At 43.0% G+C, this 19240-nt stretch overlaps 3 protein-coding genes across 5 annotated transcripts in view; 1 reads left to right on the forward strand and 2 right to left on the reverse strand.

Annotated features, from left to right (window-relative positions):
* The window catches only part of ZBTB11 (zinc finger and BTB domain containing 11), a 30946-nt gene extending 29005 nt beyond the window's left edge, over positions 1-1941 (reverse strand). Inside the window, exon 1 of the mRNA XM_047723433.1 lies at positions 1380-1941. Within this exon, the coding sequence (XP_047579389.1) occupies positions 1380-1689 (310 nt within the window). The 5' untranslated portion in view covers positions 1690-1941. The remainder of the gene's footprint in view (positions 1-1379) is intronic.
* A 3242-nt stretch (positions 1942-5183) lies between these two features.
* Positions 5184-10384, reverse strand: RPL24 (ribosomal protein L24). The gene is made up of 6 exons (XM_047723474.1): positions 10300-10384; positions 10100-10175; positions 9452-9562; positions 7192-7328; positions 6715-6778; positions 5184-5306 (listed from the first exon to the last, which is right to left on the reverse strand). Exons 1-6 carry the CDS (start codon positions 10302-10304, stop codon positions 5226-5228), a joined length of 474 nt encoding a protein of 157 aa, XP_047579430.1. The 5' UTR covers positions 10305-10384; the 3' UTR covers positions 5184-5225.
* Positions 10385-10455: 71 nt separating this feature from the next.
* Positions 10456-19240, forward strand: part of CEP97 (centrosomal protein 97) — a 47987-nt gene continuing 39202 nt past the window's right edge. For 2 of the 3 annotated variants that reach the window (XM_047723442.1, XM_047723452.1), the window contains exon 1: positions 10457-10623. The gene's annotated coding sequence lies outside the window, so the exon portion shown is untranslated. Of the gene's footprint in view, positions 10624-19240 lie in introns of all 3 variants that reach the window. The other variant, XM_047723462.1, reaches the window with a different exon arrangement.

Consider the following 19240-nt stretch of genomic DNA (forward strand, 5'->3'; position numbering starts at 1 on the left):
GATGCTTCTTGGACTGAACTAGTCAGGCACCCCAAGATGTCATAAAGTATCAAACCTGAAACATTTGCTCAAGAAAACCAGGTCTGACCAAACCAGTCCTAACAAAATGCAATTACTCCGCATTCACCCCTCAAAAATTTTTCCCTTTAGAGGAATCTCATTCAAATATTGGTTTAAAATAGAAAATAAATGACGGGAAAACACTTAAGAGCTGGGCCGTTTTTGAAAACACGAAAGAACTCTAAGGAACAAACGAAGGACCACCAGTTAGTTTGTCAATAGGCTTGCTGACAAAGTTCATTAACCGAAAACAACTTCAGAAAGTATTGAGTAGTCTAGTTTCTTTACTCACAGATAAGTAGCCAAGACTCCTAACTTTTCCAGAACCATAAGGAGAGTGAGAGGCTGAATCCTTCCAGACATAACGGCTTATCAGGGCCTGCAAAACTTTCACTGATTCCAACTGAACAGTGTCCACGTAAATGAATGTAAATCAACTTTGTGGACAGTGAGAGAGGTAAAGACCCTTGCCCTCCTTCCCTTGCCTGGTTCCCAAGGAGTCAAGATAACTTGAGAGCAGTTATTTCCTGACTATTACAAACACAGTAACCGTATCTTTTCTGGGTATACATAGTGCCTCAGAGTTTCCAAAGAGCTTTTCACAGTATCAGAGGGAAGGACATGAAAACATTCAGAATGAAGGTATCTGTTATTCTTTACATAGAATCCTTGCCTCATAATCGAAGTTGGAGATGGCTGTTCCCATACAGTCCCTTCAGATCACCTCTGCGCACAACTGCCTTACTGCTTATTTATGCCGCAGTAGCACAATTTGAGGAATACGCGCAGGCAGGTCCAGAGAACCTCAAAACCGCAGGCCAAAACCCAGCGGAAACGGCTGGAGCAAACAGCCCTGGCTTGGGGCGGACCGTCCCTCCTCCAGACCATCAGCACAACAGGGTTTTAGCAGGCGCGACACGCCGCCCCGCACCGCCATCGACCCCGCCGTCCAGAAGCGTCCCGGGAGGGCGGGAGCCACCGCCTCCTGCACAGCAAGGAGGCGGGCCCGCCACCGCCCGCACCGCCCGGCCCCTCCGGCGGCTGGCCCGGCCCCCGGGGAAGCCCCCTTCGCCCCACCCCGGGCCGGGGCCCGCCCCCAGCTTCCCAGGCCTCCTTCCTGTGGGAAGTGCGGCTCCTTTCGCGTCCCCCACCCTCTCAGCTCCGCCTGGCAGCCGCTCCGCCGGCGAGCGCAGGTTAGCCCGGCGAGGGGCGTCTGGGACCCCCAAACTCGCTTGTGCACGAACAGGCCCGCCTCTGCCAGCGGGCCTTGCCTGGGCAACAAGCCGCCGCCCGCCCCCTCGCCACGGGCGAGGTCCTACCTCGCCACCAGTAAGTCTTGGACAAGTCGTGCCAGGTCTGATGCCGGGTGTGGTGAGTGCCGCCGGGGCCCAGGTGCGCCGCCTCGATGAGCCCCCGGCGCCTCTCCGGCTGCAGCACCACCTCCAGCTCCGCGAAGGTCTTGCGGTGCCGCTGCCGCCGCTGGTAGTACAAAGTCCCACCGCGCACCACATAGCAGGCAGCTGCCTTGCGGATTTTACGCTTGACATTGCCCTCGGTGCCCGGCGCATACGGCTCACGCTCGTTTGTCAGGTAGCGAAGAATGGCCCGGTAGCTTTCCTCGCTTGACATCGCTGACGGCGGCTCCCTGAGGGCGCCTGTCAGTGGTGGGGGAGGAAGACAGCGCACTAGCTCCGAGCGGATGCAACAGCGGCGGTGGCACTGTAGGGAGGAACGGCTGTATCAGTGGTGAGTGCTCTTCGACGGCGCCCGCAGCGCGAAGGGAGAACGGACGAATTGGTAACCAGGGGGAACTGCACTTCTCCAGCGCGCGGGATCCGCAGGCGACTGACAAAATGGCTGCTGCACCACCGGAAGTGACGTGATCAAGGGCAGTGGGTGAGGGGACTGAGTCCTGATTGGAGCGCACTGGCTTTCTGGCTTGAAGAAGCCGACCGAGTGACGTGAGGACTGCGGGCGGACATTTTGGAAACGGGTAGGCCCTTCCTGGGAGACCAAAGTCGCTTCGAGCAGACATCTTAAGTCCTGGCAGTTTCCCCTTTTATTTTTCCCCTCTTTCCCATGCTCTGAGCACGTGTAGGAGTTGGTGGGCTGTTGTTATCTTGTCCGAGGTACGCCGAGATGTAGAAGAGTCTGTTTTTGCCCCGCCTACCTTCTGAGATCCTCCGACAACAGGAAAGCATCAGATTTTGAGGTTTTTAGTAAAATGTAAGCCTATGGACGCCAAGACCAAAGACAGCCCATTCACATGTAAAGGAACTATCAGTTAACGTTTAAAATCCAAGTCCCTTAATGATAGGACTTACCGTAATTTCTAAACTTAAACTGTTGGCTCCAAATCACTCATGGAATAGTCGGGATTTTTCTGGAATAATCGTACATAGGGTCAGTTTTCTATATATGAAGGTAACGATGTTGGCAACGAGTGGGGAGGCATAGCTAGCACTTTTGCAGCCTAATTCGCACATATTTTTACATAAATTTAGGGGGAAATTCTCAGTTTTACACCCAGTACTTACTGAATGCACAAAAGGCTGAGACGACTTGAATTCCCATTTTCCAGTGTGCATTGAGTCCTGTTTCACACTTTTAGCGGGTAGCCCAGAGTGATGGCTGCTGTCACCCCTCCATGTGTTTAATCTGCAGCTCAGACAAGACCACAGGTCTATGACATCCTGCTTGACAAGGGGTCAGGTACTGACAGTGCTTTATTGGCGCCTGAGAACTCCTGGCCAACCCCTCCTCCTCAGACTGGAGTCTGCAGTCCTTGGGTGAGGCTCTTTTGTGGAGAGAGGTTAGGGGCAGACAACAGGTGAATGCACTGGTCTCAAAATACAGGATTGCACCCAGTCTCTGTAGTACTTGTGGGTGGGGGTTGCAGGAATTAGCAGATGGCTTAGATACTTGAGGAGCATCCTTGAATGACTCTGGCTGTAGATAAGTAAGCTCCGAGTCACAGAACGACCAGATATGGAATTTATTTAGGGTCACTCAATCCATAGAGACAGCTCTAGAAGGAAGAATTAGAAGGTGGAGATGCGCCCCTACCCTCCTCGGGATGGGGCATCCAAAGCAGATATTCAAATCAATGCTTCGAGAACTGTGTGCTGGGTCAGCACCATCACTCTTCAGCTGTGAAATCGACCCCCTTTAAATTTAAAACATATTTTAAATAAAAATTTAACAAATTGTGTAAGTGAATACAAAAAACTTAAATCCCCTTACACCCAATTCAGTTTTTGCCAAACAAAACCAAACCTGTAAAAGCATTGTGAAGCCCACCATACTTGGATTCGCCTCTGTACCTTTGCGCCAATACGAAGAAAAAGATTTTACAGGTGGTCTAATTGGTCTAAAAGCTAAACTTGCCATCCTCCCAACAGTTATTCAGTGTTTATTTCTAGCTCCTGCTGGGCAGCAGGCTACCCAGTAATCAAAGGTAATTAGAATTGGCAGTTTCATTGTATTAAGATGTAAAGCAGTTCTTTAAAAGAACTTTGTGTCCAAACTTTAGACCTCTGTAACTCTAAATTCAAGTTGGGTATTTTGATTGGTTAAGCTTTCCTTGTTAATAGCTAAATAATGATTTATTTTTCCCTGTAATTTCATAAACACTACCACAATAAAAATGATCTTCTCCCCAAGCAAAAGCTTACGTTTCTAAACCAGAGCCAGTGTATCTTGCATATTTTTTTAGGATTGATTTTACACATATTTTTAGTATTCAAGTCCCCCCAAAGGACTTTATTCCCAACACCTAGTACAGTGCTTGAATTTAACATCACCTCCACAGAACAATCATTAGTTCCATCACCTTGGATAGAATGTAGGTGTGTGTGGAGAGGGTGGGATGTGATTTTTACCTTTACCTAAGTATTCTATGTATAAAACCATGTTTCTCAAATGAGGATGAGACTTATTCACTGTTCACAATCTTAACTTGGCAGCATGGAACACAAGATAATCTCTTATACGAAGTGGAAGCTTTGTCTTTTAAGACTTTCTATTTATTTGAGAGACACAGAGTACATGCAAACAGCAAACAGGGAGAGGCAGAAGCAGGCTCCCTGCTAAGTAGGGAGCCCAAGGCAGGACTCGATCCCTTGAACTGCAGGCACCCCAGAGCAAGCCTACTTTTTCTTTTTAAAGATTTGGCAGAGCACAAGCAGAGGGAGAAGTAGACTCCCTGCTGAGCAAGACCGATGTGGGACTCCATCCCAGAACCCTGGGATCACAACGAACCGAAGGCAGACACTGAACCAACTGAGCCACCCAGGCATCCCAGTGCAGGCCTATTTTTTTTTTTTTTTTCAAGATTTTATTTTACAGAGATCACAAGTAGGCAGAAAGGCAGAGAGAGAGAGGAAGGGAAGCAGGCTCCCTGCTGAGCAGAGACGCAGAGAGCCATTGATGCGGGGCTCAATCCCAGGATCATGACTGGGTGAAGGCAGAGGCTTTAACCCATTGAGCCACCCGGGCACCCCCGCAGGCCTATTCTTAACTCAAATTATTACTCTTCCTTATCACAATTTACACACAAGAATTTTTTAAACATCAGGTTACCATTTTTCTTTTTGCAATTTTAACTATGGTTCTAATTCCCAGCTCAACAAACTATCTTGGAAAGTTGTTATTCTACTCATATGCTAATGAAATTGTACTCTTCATTTAAGCTTATTTTCTGGAAGCAAGAGATTATTTTTTTAAAAGATTTTATTTATTTATTTATTTGACAGAGAGAGAGAGATCACAAGCAGTCAGAGAGAGAGGAGGAAGCAGGCTCCCTGCTGAGCAGAAAGCCCGATGCGGGGCTCGATCCCAGGACCCTGAGACCACGACCTGAGCCAAAGGCAGCGGCCTAACCCACTGAGCCACCCAGGCGCCCCTGGAAGCAAGAGATTAATAGTACAGTTGAAGTTTTAACCACTTCTAACTCAGCTATCAACTAATGGTAAGAGATGAAATACCAGTGCAATCCCAATACAAAGATGTGTCTACCATGGAAAAGGGTACTCAATAAGAAAATAATTAAAAAGATTAGTTTGGCTATTAAATGTAGGCCCAATACATTCCCTTTTCAGAGTTAAAAAAAAAAAATCACAATATAGTTATAGTCAGATGTTTATTTAAAAATCTGATCCACCAACTCAGCGTTTTCCACCAACTCGGGGTGCAGAAACCTTCACAGGCTTCACAATCTTTTGCTTAGGTGCTGCCTTCGTGGGAGCCTGTAAAAAGATAACATGTTATGTGGCATTATTCCATGCAACTCTTTTTTTTTTTTTTTTAAATATTTTACTTATTTGACAGGAAGGCAGAGAGATCACAAGCAGGCAGGGGCTGGGGGAAGCAGGCTCCCTGCTGAGCAGAAAGCCCGATGGGATGCTCAATTCCAGGACCCTGGGATCATGACCTGAGCCTAAGGCATAGCCTCACCCACTGAGCCACCCAGGCGCCCTCCATGCAACTTTTTAAAATCACCTTTCTCATGTCCAGATTCTCTATGTATTCTAGATTTCCCTTATTATATTTTTAACTACATTCCCAATATTCTTAAGAGTCACCCTCCTCCTTCAAGCAGTGAGTCTCAATTATATGGTTTCGCTTACTTGTGGATCGTTAAGGAATAACACAGAGGACATGGGGAGACAGAGAACTGAGGTGGGGGAAACTGGAGGGGGAGATGAACCATGAGACACTGTGGACTCTGAGAAACAAACTGAGCGTTTTGGAGGGGAGGGAGGTGGGGGGTTGGGTGAGCCTGGTGGTTGGGTATTAAGGAGGGCACATATTGCATGGAGCACTGGGTGTGATGCATAAACAATGAATTCTAGAACACTGAATAAAAAAAAAAGTCACCCTCCTCCTGAGAAGTTATAAGTCCACTTCTATGTATGTAAATGAAGAAAAAAAAAAAAGATATCACAGACTGGAGGGATTAAGTGAGGAGATATGTGTGTGGGACCCTGAACTGTGTCCTCAGAACAGAAAAAGGACGTTCTTAGTCACCTGAGACCAATGGCTGTGAAAATTTTACTATGGTTATTTAAATTGATAACACTGAGAAAAGCTGGGCCAACCCTGTACTGTTACTGAAAACTTTAAAAACAAAAGCCACCTTTATTTTCCCCTTCCCCAATTTTTGTCTGGAAAAGGACCTCTGAAATCTCCCACCCAGAAACCAGTTATGGGGGTGCCTGGGTGGCTCAGTGGGTTAAAGCCTCTGCCTTTGGCTCAGGTCATGATCCCAGGGTCCTGTGATGGAGCCCCACATCTGGCTCTCTGTTCCACGGTGAGCCTGCTTCCTCCTCTCTCTCTCTGCCTGCCTCTCTGCCTACTTGTGATCTGTCAAATAAATAAAAATATTAAAAAAAGAAAAAAAGAAACCGGTTATAAACATCGTTTTCATTGAAGCCTTGTGCTGAATTCCTTAAAAACTTGAAGCTTTTATTAATCACAATTTGAATTAAAAATCAATTTTCCTGTTACTTATTATTTATTTTTTAAAGTAATCTCTATACCCAACATAGGGCTTGAGTTCACAATCCCAAGGTCAAGGGTCACATGCTACATTTGAGCTAGCCAGGGCCCCTCCTGTTACTTTAGATAAGAAATCCAAGACAATCTCACAATTACCTTAGCAGCAGCCATTGCTGTCTTTTTAGATGCTTGCTTAGCCTTTTTTGCTTCCTTGGCAGCCCTGTGGAGTTAAAAATAACTTAAGGTAATGTGTTTTACTCCTTAAGAGTACAGTTTATTAACAAGGGGCTAGAGTGTTCTGGGAAAGAATTATCATATTCCTTCCCCATCTGCAATTATTTGTAGGATAAATTCAAAGAATTTGTCAATAAATTAACCACCAAGTCAGCTTAACAGAGATTAGCAATTGTGCAGTAGCTTTAATTGCATAAAAAATTTCAACAAGTCATTAAGTATATACTATATTATAAAATTCTGCATTATTAAACTTTAATATTTATGACTGGCAATTTCTATATAGATGCAAGTATCAAAATACAAAATAACATAAATTAGAGTCCTATGTCTATAAATCTGAACATAACCTATAATCCATCCCAACAGCTGAAATCCTCATAATGAAGGCTTCCTCACCTGATGGCCTGTTCTCGTTGCGCCTTCCTAACTTCAGGTTTCTGATTCCTCTTGGCCATTATATCAGCAAGAGATGCACCAGTGATGGCCCTCTGGAATTTGACTGCACGGCGGGTTCTTTTCTTTTGAATTTCTTCCTACAAAACAAAAAAATGGAGTGTACTTATGAACCTTGCTTCATGAACATGGGGGAAACAAAATCTTACAAAATCTTAAGATTTGTATTTATCTGTCTTAGTGAGCTTGGGCTACTACAACAAAATACCAGACTGAGCACCTGATAAACAACTTTTTTTTTTTTTTTTTTTTAGGTAAGAACACTATTCCCATTCCTGAGGGCAGAGCATCCTAAAGGTCTCACCTCTTAGTATCATCACTCTGGGAGTGAGATTTCACCATATGAATTTGAAGGGTATACATTCAGAGCATAGCAATATTCGACAAAAATAATTCATGCAATCATTTGAAAAGAAATATATAAAATACTACAACAGGCAGATAAACTTTCTAATTATAATTAGTTAAATAATCTCTCACAAATCCTGGCCATTTTTTACTACTTTAAAAAGACAAAAGTAAAACTCTTGATGAAGTTAACTGGATAGTACTTCAAAAGTTTTTTTTTTTCTTCAAGATTTATTTATTTAGGAAAAAGAGGGGGGGGGGAGCATGTGTGTGCGAGTGAAGAGGGGCAGAAGGGGAGGGATAAAGAATCTGAAGCAGAGTCTGCACTTGGAGCCCAGTCGGGCTCAATTCCACAACGATGAGACCATGACCTGAGCGGGAAGCAGGAGTCAAGAAGATTTACCTACTGAGCCACCCAGGTGAGCCACTTCAAAAGTGATTTCAGTAAGACTGTTTATGGTAAACAATTTACTTCTGGAAAAAAAAGAAACTATCAAACCTCAACTCACCTATTTTATTTTTACCTCAAGTACTGTCACTGGAAGAAAGTCAACTGGAAAATGACTTATTTTAAGGAACCTACCAAGTATTATGGAATGTCCAGGAATCAAGACAGTGAAATTCCAACTTTTGCTAATAAAATATACGTAACATTAACCATCTTAAAGCATTTGTAGGTGTGTAACTCAGCGGCATTAAGTACATTCACAATGTTGTGTTTAACTACCACCACTGTCCATTTCTGTAACTTCATCATTCCGAACTCTACATCCATTAAATAGCCCTCCACCATTCCTCCCTTCCTCTGCCCAGCCTCTGGTAACTCTACTTTGTCTTTATGAATTTGCCACTATGGGTACCCCATAAAGGTGGAATCTTATGTTATTTGTTCTTCTGTATCTGGATTATTTCATTTAGCATAATGTCTTAAAGGTTAATCCATACTGGCTAGTTACCAGCTTTTTAAGCAATAATACTCTATCATGTGTATGTAACATTTTGTTATCCATTCACCCACTTATGGGCCATTTCCATCTTTTGGCTATTGTGATTAACAGCACTATGAACAGTGGCATAGAAATGATCTGTATTAAGTTCCTGCTTAACAGTTTTCTTGGGTATATTTCTAGAAGTGGGGTTGCTGGATATAGTTCCATTTAACTTTGAGAAACTGAAATTATCTGCACAGTGCTTGTTCCATCTCATATTCGGCAATGCACAAAGGTTCTATTTTTCCCACATCCTCAGCAACACTGGTAACACCCCACCCCCTCTACTGGATAAGGACTGTCCTAATGGATGTGTCAAATCTACTTTTAAGTTAGAAATGTTTTCTTCCTCTGAACTCCCACAAGATCTGTGCTGTCTTTCACCCAGGAGGTGTTCACTAAAATATCCCAAGCCTCCTGAATACTAACCCTACTGCCATGGCGTTTTTTTTCCCTCAAAAATCTCCAACAAGCTAAAGAGCACTTCAAAATACATTCAGTCTTGAGAACAAACTAATATGCTACAAGATTCCACTGATACCCTTTAGGACTAATCCTACAAACATATTCAAAACCAAGTTGCCATACTATTTAATTTCTACCCACTGGAACCCCTTAATTACCTCAACGGTGCCTTATAACTCAAGTGTGCATAATGTCATTTATCGGACTCTGGCAAGGGGATGCTTTCAAATTTCAATTCAACATTCCTGTGAGCCTGTGATGTATAAGGAGATTTTTTAATCACTCATACTTTACAGCGTTTAACAGCGCTTTCCCAAACTGTCTCATTTACCACAATTTCACAGAGCAGCAACTGATGCTTAAACTTCAGAGCCCCCAAGATCGAACTGCACTGTACTTACCGATTGTCCCTTTTTGTGCTTTCTTCTGTAGAGGACAGTCCAGTTTATCTGTCGAGGATTCCTCTTGGAAAGGAATGCGGACTCGCATTTTGCGTTAAGAAACTGGAAAACCTGTAGAAAGGAGTTCAAAGTCACCTACTCAACTAAGCAACGCGGGAAGCTGAGCTGGGAACTCTCAATACTCTAGTTCTGTCCCCTCATTTGTCCCACAGAGACCAACAGGCCTGGGTCACACAACTTGGGGTGGCACCGCGAAGGCTCTGGGGTTTGTCCTGTCTTACACAGAAAGCGGGAAACCGAAGCTCCCACCGCAGGAGAGGGCGGGGTATCAAATTCCAGGAGGCATCTAGCTTCGGTCCCTACCGGCATTAAGAGGATGTGGTCCCCCTAAAATAGCCACATACTTCGGTTGCCCATTTCCCGGACATCTGAGTTACCCAAACTCCTCATTTCCGACCTCACACTAGATCAAACCTCAAGAATGGTTTACTTAGAAGCTTCTGATGCTAACAACCACTGCCCACAGGGTCCCGGAAACAAGCCTTTCAGGGACCGAGAACGACGCGGTAAATGAACACGCTCAGACCGAATTAGACCGGTCTCTCCTCTTAAGAGCACAAGCTGCGTTTGAGCGACGTGGCCTTTCACCTTCCCGTCGGTCCTGGCGTAGCGCCTGCCATGTCCGGGGTAAATCTTGTACCCACTGAAACTGCACAGCTCGACCCTGTAACAAAAAGCGAAAGCCCATTAGGGAGGGTGTCTACGGCAAGGAGAAGCCAAGTCCAGAACGCAGGAGAGGAGATATGCCCGAGGATGGAAGCGGATTGGGGTCGCAAGCTCTTGCTCACTTCATTGCTGCGGCAGCCGCGAAGAAGGAAAGATGGTGAAAAGGAAGAGAGCATCATGGGAAGAAGCCTTATAAGGCAGTAGGGCAATCTCCTCCCCCAAGTCCCTTCGCTAACCCCGGCGCTCAGTGATGACGTCTATCACCGCAGCCTCTTTCCTCCGGAAGCCGAGCGGGTTCTCAGAGCGAGAGGAGGGTTGACGGTCGCTTAGGCTGGTGGTTGTTTTCTGAGTCATTCTCTCTCCCACGGCCAAGTGTTCTAGAGCCATCGTCCTCCTGCACGGAATGTGAACTCCATAGTGTAGTGATCTACAGACAATACCCACAGGTAAAACTTAAAGTCACATTTTGCCTTCCATGTTGGCCCATTTCCACAAACAACACAATTAAATTTTATCGTTTCACTTTTGGAAAATAGTAATGACATCTGAACTGTCTCCCACGCCTTGCTAATCGAATTGTACATGACGGTGCCTTGCATTAATTATGATTAACATTCATTGAGTTCTCTTTCTGTGCCAGGAATTATGCCAAATAATTTACATTAGTTTATTCAGGTTATAAAACCCCTATTAAGTAACCGCTGAAGCACTGCAAAATGACAGCTGCCTGTCTGGGAAAAGCTAGATTTCAACTTCTGCGTACTGCAGTCCAGGGACTGGTGGTTGGTTGCACAGAGAAGGGCAAAGCTTTTGTCTGGAGACCTGGAAAAGGGAGCTCTGGCCAAGCCCACTGGGAGGGCCAATGCTTCTATTGCTTGAGCCCCTAAGTGACGCTAGAAACTAGCGTGTTGGGAAGTGGCAAGAGACAATTCTTGAATTGTGTGTTGGGAGTATTTGACTAGGAAACCAAATATAAGGATTGATTGATGCTGCCTATATAAGCTGCTTACTCTAAAAAGGTAGTTAAAAAGGCTTGAAAAGTCCAATAACGTGGCCGACTGATATTAAGAAAGCTGTAGAGTTATGTTGGACCAGTCTCAACAAGTTAATGGACACCTGGCTGGTTCCGTCAGTGGAGCGTGCGACTCTTGATCTTGGGATTGTGAGTTTGAACTCCACCTTGGGTGAAAAATAAAATTTAAAAAATGAATTAATAGAGATCAGCATGGGATTGAAAAGAAAAGAGGAGGAATTTGACAGTCTGACCAGCTCTGACCAGCTTTTCAGAATACCTAGTATACTTGGAAGACATTCTCCAAATAGACTGTAGGCAGATGGATGCCTCCGGCTTCCATGGCTTGATGAACTTAATCACCTGACATTCATACAGTTCTCTTGGTTTTAAATCACTGCTGATTAATGTTTGATCACTATAGAAAAAGAAAGAGAGAGAGAAGAAAACCACCTGGCTTCTACAAGCTCCAAGCCCAGCTGGATATGAGTAGAGGATGGAGTCCAGATGTACAAGCAGGAATTGGTCCACAGAACCCCAGAATTTATAGTACCTTCCCAAGCATTTTAGGAAGATTTTATTTTACTGGTCTTCAAAATTCAGTTTGGTCTGAGTAGCTCTTTGGAGGAAAAGCAGAAAACTAGATCTTAGGGATTTTAGTTCGTTCTTTTACTCTTTCTTGGAGGGCATTCTTGGGTTGGCAACTCAGGGTTCTTTGTAACACATTGTGTTTATCACACCCTAAATTGTGCTCACATACTCTTAGAATAGGAAGAGGGTATACAAAAGCCCCTAAAAGTATTTATATAGTATCATAGGACAGCTTCCAACACCATAAATTTTTGGTTACTTTATCCTTACATTCTCTTTTATTATTTTATTTTCTTTTTTAAAAAGATTTTATTTATTTATTTGACAGAGAGATCACAAGTAGGCAGAGAGGCAGGCAGAGAGAGAGGGGGACACAGGCTCCCCACTGAGCAGAGAGCCCAGTGTGGGGCTCTATCCTGGTGCGGGGCTCCATCCCAGGACCCCAAGTTCATGACCTGAGCCAAAGACAGAGGCTTAACCCACTGAGCCATCCAGGAGCCCCTTCTTTTGTTTTTTTATTTGGAGCCTAACTTAAAACCCTTGAACTTAAAACCCTGAGATCAAGACCTGAGCTGAGACCAAGAGTTGGGCACTTAAGCAGTTGAGCCACTCAGGCACCCCACCTTAAATTCTCTTTTATAGGTAAAAGGCTCAGCTGTCCTTTCTTCTCATTTGTTTCCTTATGGAGCAATACTGAACTAAAGTTGGCCTTCTTCTCAGCCTCTTATAGTTCCTGAGAAAAGATCATTCTTCTGCTCATTGCTTCTTCACCTCTTACGTATACTTACTTGCTATATTAGTTTTCTGTGGTCACTATAACAAATTAACCACAAACTTGGTAATTTAAAAGTTCAGAAATACATTCTTTTGGTTCTGCAGGCCAGAAGTCTAACGTGAATAACATTGGGCTGAAATCAACATATCCTTGCTCCAGACTCTGGAAGCTTAGGGACAGAACATGTTCCTTGCTCTTATGTTTCCACTCAGATAAACTGTCTTGAATTCCTATCCCAGAGAAACGATGAGATCATAAATGCTTGTTGTTTTAAACCATTATGTTTAGGAGTTGACATGGCAATGGATAGTTAATAGAGGAGATAAGGAAATTGTGAAGATGGGAACTTAGTGAATAATGATATCATTTGTCTAAAGGACAGATAAAAGAAAGGAGCATGTTTGTGGGGTAAAGGGTCAATTTTGCAAAGTCAGAGCTCAAGATGCCTATAGTACATTAAGGTGGAGCTTTGTTTTAGGAAGTTAAACAAATTCAAAGGAGTGTTTGTAATATATATTTTAAGAGTAATGGACATCCAGGTGATAGAATGTGTGGTGATATCACCTAGATTTACAGGCTGCCTTCTTTGGAAGCATTTCCTGAGACTGTGTTTAGGGTGTAAGATGTTTATTAGGGATCAAGTCCTGTGAAAGGAGAGGGGAGAAAGCAATGTGTGGCAGAAGTTAAATAAATTACTGGCCCAACCAAACCTCAGTCAACCCCAGCGGGAGCTCTGGAACAATTATTGCCTGTCTGAGTATTCCATGTTTGACGAAATAATCAACCCTGTTTATACTTCCACATTGTCACCAGATGTGTGTTGCCCCAGAGAGATCATGACCCAAGTAAGGTGTTCTTAGTAGCTGAGCCAGATCCTACTGATAGGTAGGGATGCCAGTGACAATGATCAATGTCCACTGTTTGACAGCAAGCCCTTGCTCGTAGAGGGATCTGGACATTGCATCTCTGTGTCTACCACGCCCAGAAAGAGTGACTAGAGTGAATCAGCAAAAAAGAATCCAGAAATACAATATTTAAGGGATAGGGGAATGGAGGGAGAATCTTCTGAAGAAGGCTGAACAGATGAGGTTAAAGGAGATAGAGTCTATGACAGTCACTTCAGAGAAGCCTATGGAAGTTTCAACAGTGCTAAAAGCCTCATAAAGTTCCAGTAAGACAGTAACAGGAATGTAAACATGAATGCCTTTGTAATGCCTCAGCCCGATTTTTAGTGTTTCCCCCCATAGCATTCTCTTCATAGGTGTGGGAGGGATATACCTTTTTAGAAACTGGAACAATACTGAACCAAAGTAGAATCTACCACCATAGTTCCTGGAAGGCTGGTCATTCCGAAGACTCTTAGGCCTTGACTTCAGGGAAGGCTCTGAAATGAATGCCTAGTAACTAGATTAGAAAATGAGTAGGTTTAAAAACCATATGGCATTAAAACCTATGAAGCTTTCTTTAAAATTATGAAGCATTATTGGGTTGCATAGCTGGTTCAGTTGGTAGAACAGACAAGTCTTGATCTTGGGATCATGGATTTGAGCCCTACGTTGTGTATAGAGATTACTTAAGAAATAAAATTATGAAGCATTATTAAAATTAAAAATTATGAAGTACACTTTAAAATCTAAACCTAATCAAGTCTTCATATATCTAGCTACCAATTCTATGATATATAGGAGACAGGAACATGTGAAACAATTCCACAGGGATGCAATTGGCATCTGCAGGATGACTTAAAGTCTTCAACAATATGTGAATTGAAAGGAAAAAGAGAGATTAGAGCCTATGGACAGGACTACCTGCACAAATAATTTTCAGGACCCAGTGAAAATGAAAGTGGGACCCCCTTTTTCAAATAGAAGGATACAGATATAAAATATTAAGCTATTTCCTTTCTTTAGTAATCTATCTCTTGATGTTTTAAGCTGTTTTCTCATTTGCTATTTAATGTCATGCTCCCTCAGGCAAGGACATTCTCTAGGGTCGTGTAGCCCCTCACAGGTGCCCAGGGACCTGCCTTGTGACTTGATGCATGTACTGGAACACACATGACCCAGCCAGCTCTTTGGTTGCCCTTACTGTGAGGTCTGGACCAACATGTTATGCGCCGCAACCCAGGGCTGGGGTGGTGAGGGAGGCGCTGTCAAGTTGGCCATCTCCTTACACCGTATTCCTGGCCTAACTCACAGTGAACGGGCAGTCCCCTGGGATGTGTTGTGTACCTGGGTCCTGGATGAGGGTGGGCATCAAGCTGCTTGCTGAATGAAGGCCATTAGGCTTGCTTTGGTGAGTGTGGTGCTGGGAGTCAGCGTGAAAGTGAGGAAGCAGCAGGAAGTGGACCTGCCTGTGAGCTGAGGCTCCAAACCCCAGGCATATGCCCTATTATTCCCATTGTACTTCACTTACAGAACACAAATTCAAAGATAGGATTATCACTATCCAAGACAGCAAATGCAGGGCATTAAACCCCAAGTGTGGGATGCTCTTGAGCGTCAGGCCCCGTTCAGTTGCGTTGGTTGCACAACTTGAAGGTGGTTCTACCTATGGATTAAAATAAATTTTATTTATTTTTTATTTATTGTTTTTAAAAATTTTATTCATTTATTTGAGAGAGAGAAAGAGAGAGTAGAAGAGGGGATAGGGTCGGAAGGAGAAGCAGACTCCCTGCTGAGCAGGGAGCCTGATGTGGGGATCAGTCCCTGGACTCTGGGATTATGACCTGAGCTGAAGGCAGCTGCCCAATGGACTGAGCCACTCAGGCGTCCTGAGAAATTTTTAAGAAGTATTTTATTTATTCAGTCATGAGAGAGAGATGGGGCAAAGGGAGGGCAGGCTCCCTGCTCCATCCCAGGATTCTGGGATCCGGACCTGAGCTGAAGGCAGACACTTAACCAACTGAGCCACCCAGGTGCCCAGATTAAAAGAAATTTAAGAACTTCTCCAACCAATTGCAATGTATGGGTCTTATTTGAGGCCTGATTTGAACAAACATGCTGGACAGACCATGAGGGTAATATGAATATTGATTTGGATTTTTGATGATATTAAAATGTACTGTTAGTTCTTTAGGTATTCTAATTTTACTGTGATCATGTTCAATTTTAAAAAGTGTTCTTATATTTTCAGATACATACTATATATTTACAGATGAAACAGCATGATGTTTGAGATTTGTCTTAAAATGAGAGAGCAGGGGTGCCTGGGTGGCTTGGTGGGTTAAGCCTCTGCCTTTGGCTCAGGTCATGATCTCAGGTTCTAGGATCAAGCCCTGCATCACATCGCATAGAGCTCTCTGCTCAGTGGGGAGCCTGCTTCCCCCTCTCTCTTTGCCTGCCTCTCTGCCTACTTGTGATCTCTGTCAAATAAATAAAATCTTAAAAAAAAAAAAATGAGAGAGTAGCCACTAGGTAAGGGCATGGATGAAAAAATGACCAAGACTATGGGGCGCCTGGGTGGCTCAGTGGGTTGAAGCCTCTGCCTTCGGCTCAGGTCATGGTCCCAGGGTCCTGGGATCGAGCCCCATATCGGGTTCTCTGCTCAGCGGGGAGCCTGCTTCCTCCTCTCTCTCTGCCTGCCACTCTGCCTACTTGTGATCTCTGTCTGTCAAAAAAATAAAAAAATATTTATTAAAAAAAAAAATGACCAAGACTGGATAAGAGTTGAAGCTGGTATTGGGTAGCAGAGTTCTTAAAATAGTTCCTACATTGTTATGTACTCTTTTATTATTTATTATTAGTTTTTATTTCTTATTTATTTTTTAAGATTTTATTTATTTACCAGAGAGAGCACACAAGCAGGGGAACTTCAGGCAGAGGGAGAAGCAGGCTCCCCACTGAGCAGGGAGCCTAAGATCTTGACCAGAGCTGAGGGCAGCCCAGCCCCTTAACAACTGAACCACCCAAGCCCCTGACTCTTTTAAATACTTTTCTGTAATAAAAAGTTTCAAGGAATTATAATGTGCTTTGGGATAGAAAGATTTAAGTCCCACATTTCAATCCTGGAAAATAGGAAGGGTAAGCACCATTTGTATTATCCTGTAATTTAAAATTTTTTTTTAAATTAAAAAATACTTTAGGGGAACCTGCTGGCTCAGTTTGGAAGAGCCCTTGACTTTTCTGATCTCAGGGTCATGACCTTGAGCCCCACATTGGGTATAGAGATTATGTAAATAAATAAAACTTTAAAAATACAGGGGTACCTGGTTGGCTCAGTCATGTAAGTGTCTGTTTTCAGCTCGAGTCATGATCCCAGGGTCCTGGGATCGAGCTCCACAATGGGTTCTCTGCTCAGTAGGGAGTCTGCTTCTCCTTCTCCCTACAGCTCTGCCTGCTTGTGCTCTCACTCTCTCTCTGTCAAGTAAACAAATACAATCTTAAAAACAAAACAAAACTTTAAAGATAAGGGGTGTCTGGGTGGTTCAGTCAGTTAAGCATCTAACTCTTGGCTTCCACTTAGATCATGATCTCAGAGTCATGGGATTAAGCCCATAGTTGGGCTCCAAACTCAGTGGGAAGTCGCCTGAGATTCTCTCCCTCTCTGTCTGCTCCTCCCCCCACAGTGTACCCTCTCTCTCAAAAGATGAATCTTTAAAAAAAAACTTAAATACTTTATACAAGAACAGCAGCTGTATTCATAATATATACAGGAAAACATAGGAAACAGTGTAGTGTCCCATCAGTAAGTAAACACATAAGCAAACTATAATATATATTTATACAATGGACTACTACACAGAAATAAAATGGAATGAACTTTTGATTTACACATCAACATATGAGTACCAAAAACATTATGCTTAGTACAAGTAGCCTTACCAAAAAAAAATTCTTACTGTATGATTTTATATATATTGAGTTCTACACTGTGCAAACTAAATTTTGATGGGAAAAAAATCACAACAGTGGTTGCTTCTGGGTGAGAAGAGAAGGATTGAGTGGGAAATATACAAGCGAACTTTCTGTGTAATGTTCTATATTTGTATAGGTTTTGGGTTAACTACACAGTTTGTCAGAACTCAGTGTTTAGCGGTGTCTAAGTGGCTCAGTTGGTCTCAGGTCATGATATCAGGGTGATGGGATCAAGCCCTCCTGCCCCTCTCCCCCTACCACCACCCTCATCAGTGCCCCACTCAGTGCCAGAGTCTGCTTGTCCCTCTCCCTCTGCTCTTCTCCCCTACTCAAATAAATAAATAAAATCTTAAAAAACAAAACAAAACACCTCAGGAAATATTCATTAAGATTTGAGCATTTCATTGTATATAGCTGTTACTTTAAAAGAAAGGAAACTAGGAACATATGAGTACTAAACACTGGCTTAAGTAAATAGGGGGGAGTGTACTGAAATGTCAAAAAACAAACTGGATGAAGGGATACATAAATGGATAGATGTGTTGTAAAACAAACATGATAAAATGTTGATAAAAGAATCAAAGTAGTGAGTTTATGAGTGCTCACTATAGAATTCTTTCAAATTTTCTGTATATTGGACATTTTTCATAATAAGATGTTGGAAAATAATTAAAGGGAGCCATCTTCAGGAAGAAACTGGTATTACCAATTGGCTCAAAAATGCAAGAGTAGTGTTTGTATAGTTCAGTATGTGTGTAGTAACTGATTATTATTTTCATATATTCTGTTTTTTAAAAAGATTTTATTTATTTGATACAGAGAGAGACAGCGAGAGAGGGAACACAAGCAGGGGGAGTGAGAGAGAGGGAGAAAAAGGCCTCCCGCTGATCAGGGAGCAGGATGTGGGGCTCAATGAGGGACTCAATTCCAGGACGTTGGGATCATGACCTGAGCCTATGGCAGATGCTTAACAACTGAGGCACTCAGGCACCACTAATTCTTTTGGTTCTTATTCATGTACTCAAGCTATTTTCTTTGGCTGGAAATCTTTCCTCTCTTTCACTGGCTAACTTCCTACTCAGATTTTAGTTCATCTAAAACAGAGGTCTGCAAATAGTAAATATTTTAGGCTTTGTGGTCTAATAGGCAAGATTGAGGACATTATGTAGGTATATAATGAGAAAAAAATGTTCACAGTATTTTCTTTGATGAAATTTAAATATAATCACAGTATTGAGTATGAGTTTTTATAAAACAGGTCTACTAAAGAGAAAAATGAAATTCTTTTTGGGAGAGGTGGAAGATGGACATTTCTCTCTCTTTTTAAAAGATTTTATTTATTTATTTGAGAGAGAGAAAGAGTGTGTATGAGTGGGAGGAGGGGTAAAGGGAGAGAGAGAGGCTGACTCTCCGCCCAGCAAGGAGCCCAATGTGGGACTCAGTCCCAGGACCTGGAGATCATGACCTGAGGTGAAGGTAGCCACCCAAGTGACTAAGCCACCCAGGCGCCCCTAGACATTTCTCTGAATTAGGGTCCAAAGTTTTTCCCTACCACCAAAATCAATTACTAGTGATTGTTTGTTTATCCTGACCTGTAATGAGGTTTTACATATTTCATCTTTGAAAAATATGTTTTCACCCAGATAAATACTGCTAAATATTGATATCAATCCATATGATAATTGAGCATGTCAATCTTCCAGAAGGCAGTTATAGAATTAGATTATTCTTTGGAAATTTTCCTTTTAGCATGATTAATAACTATTTCCAATTGAAAGTTAAATGAAAGCTCAGTTGCACAGTTAAATGGGTCTCGAAATATGGAAATT

The sequence above is a fragment of the Lutra lutra genome, chromosome 1, assembly GCF_902655055.1.
Source record: "Lutra lutra chromosome 1, mLutLut1.2, whole genome shotgun sequence".
NCBI lineage: Eukaryota > Metazoa > Chordata > Mammalia > Carnivora > Mustelidae > Lutra > Lutra lutra.

Coding starts and splice junctions, on each gene's coding strand:
- RPL24 (XM_047723474.1), bottom strand. Junction 6,779..7,191: donor CAACGAGAACAGGCCATCAG/GTGAGGAAGCCT, acceptor TTAACTCCACAG/GGCTGCCAAGGAAGCAAAAA. Junction 5,307..6,714: donor CAGCAATGGCTGCTGCTAAG/GTAATTGTGAGA, acceptor ATCTTTTTACAG/GCTCCCACGAAGGCAGCACC.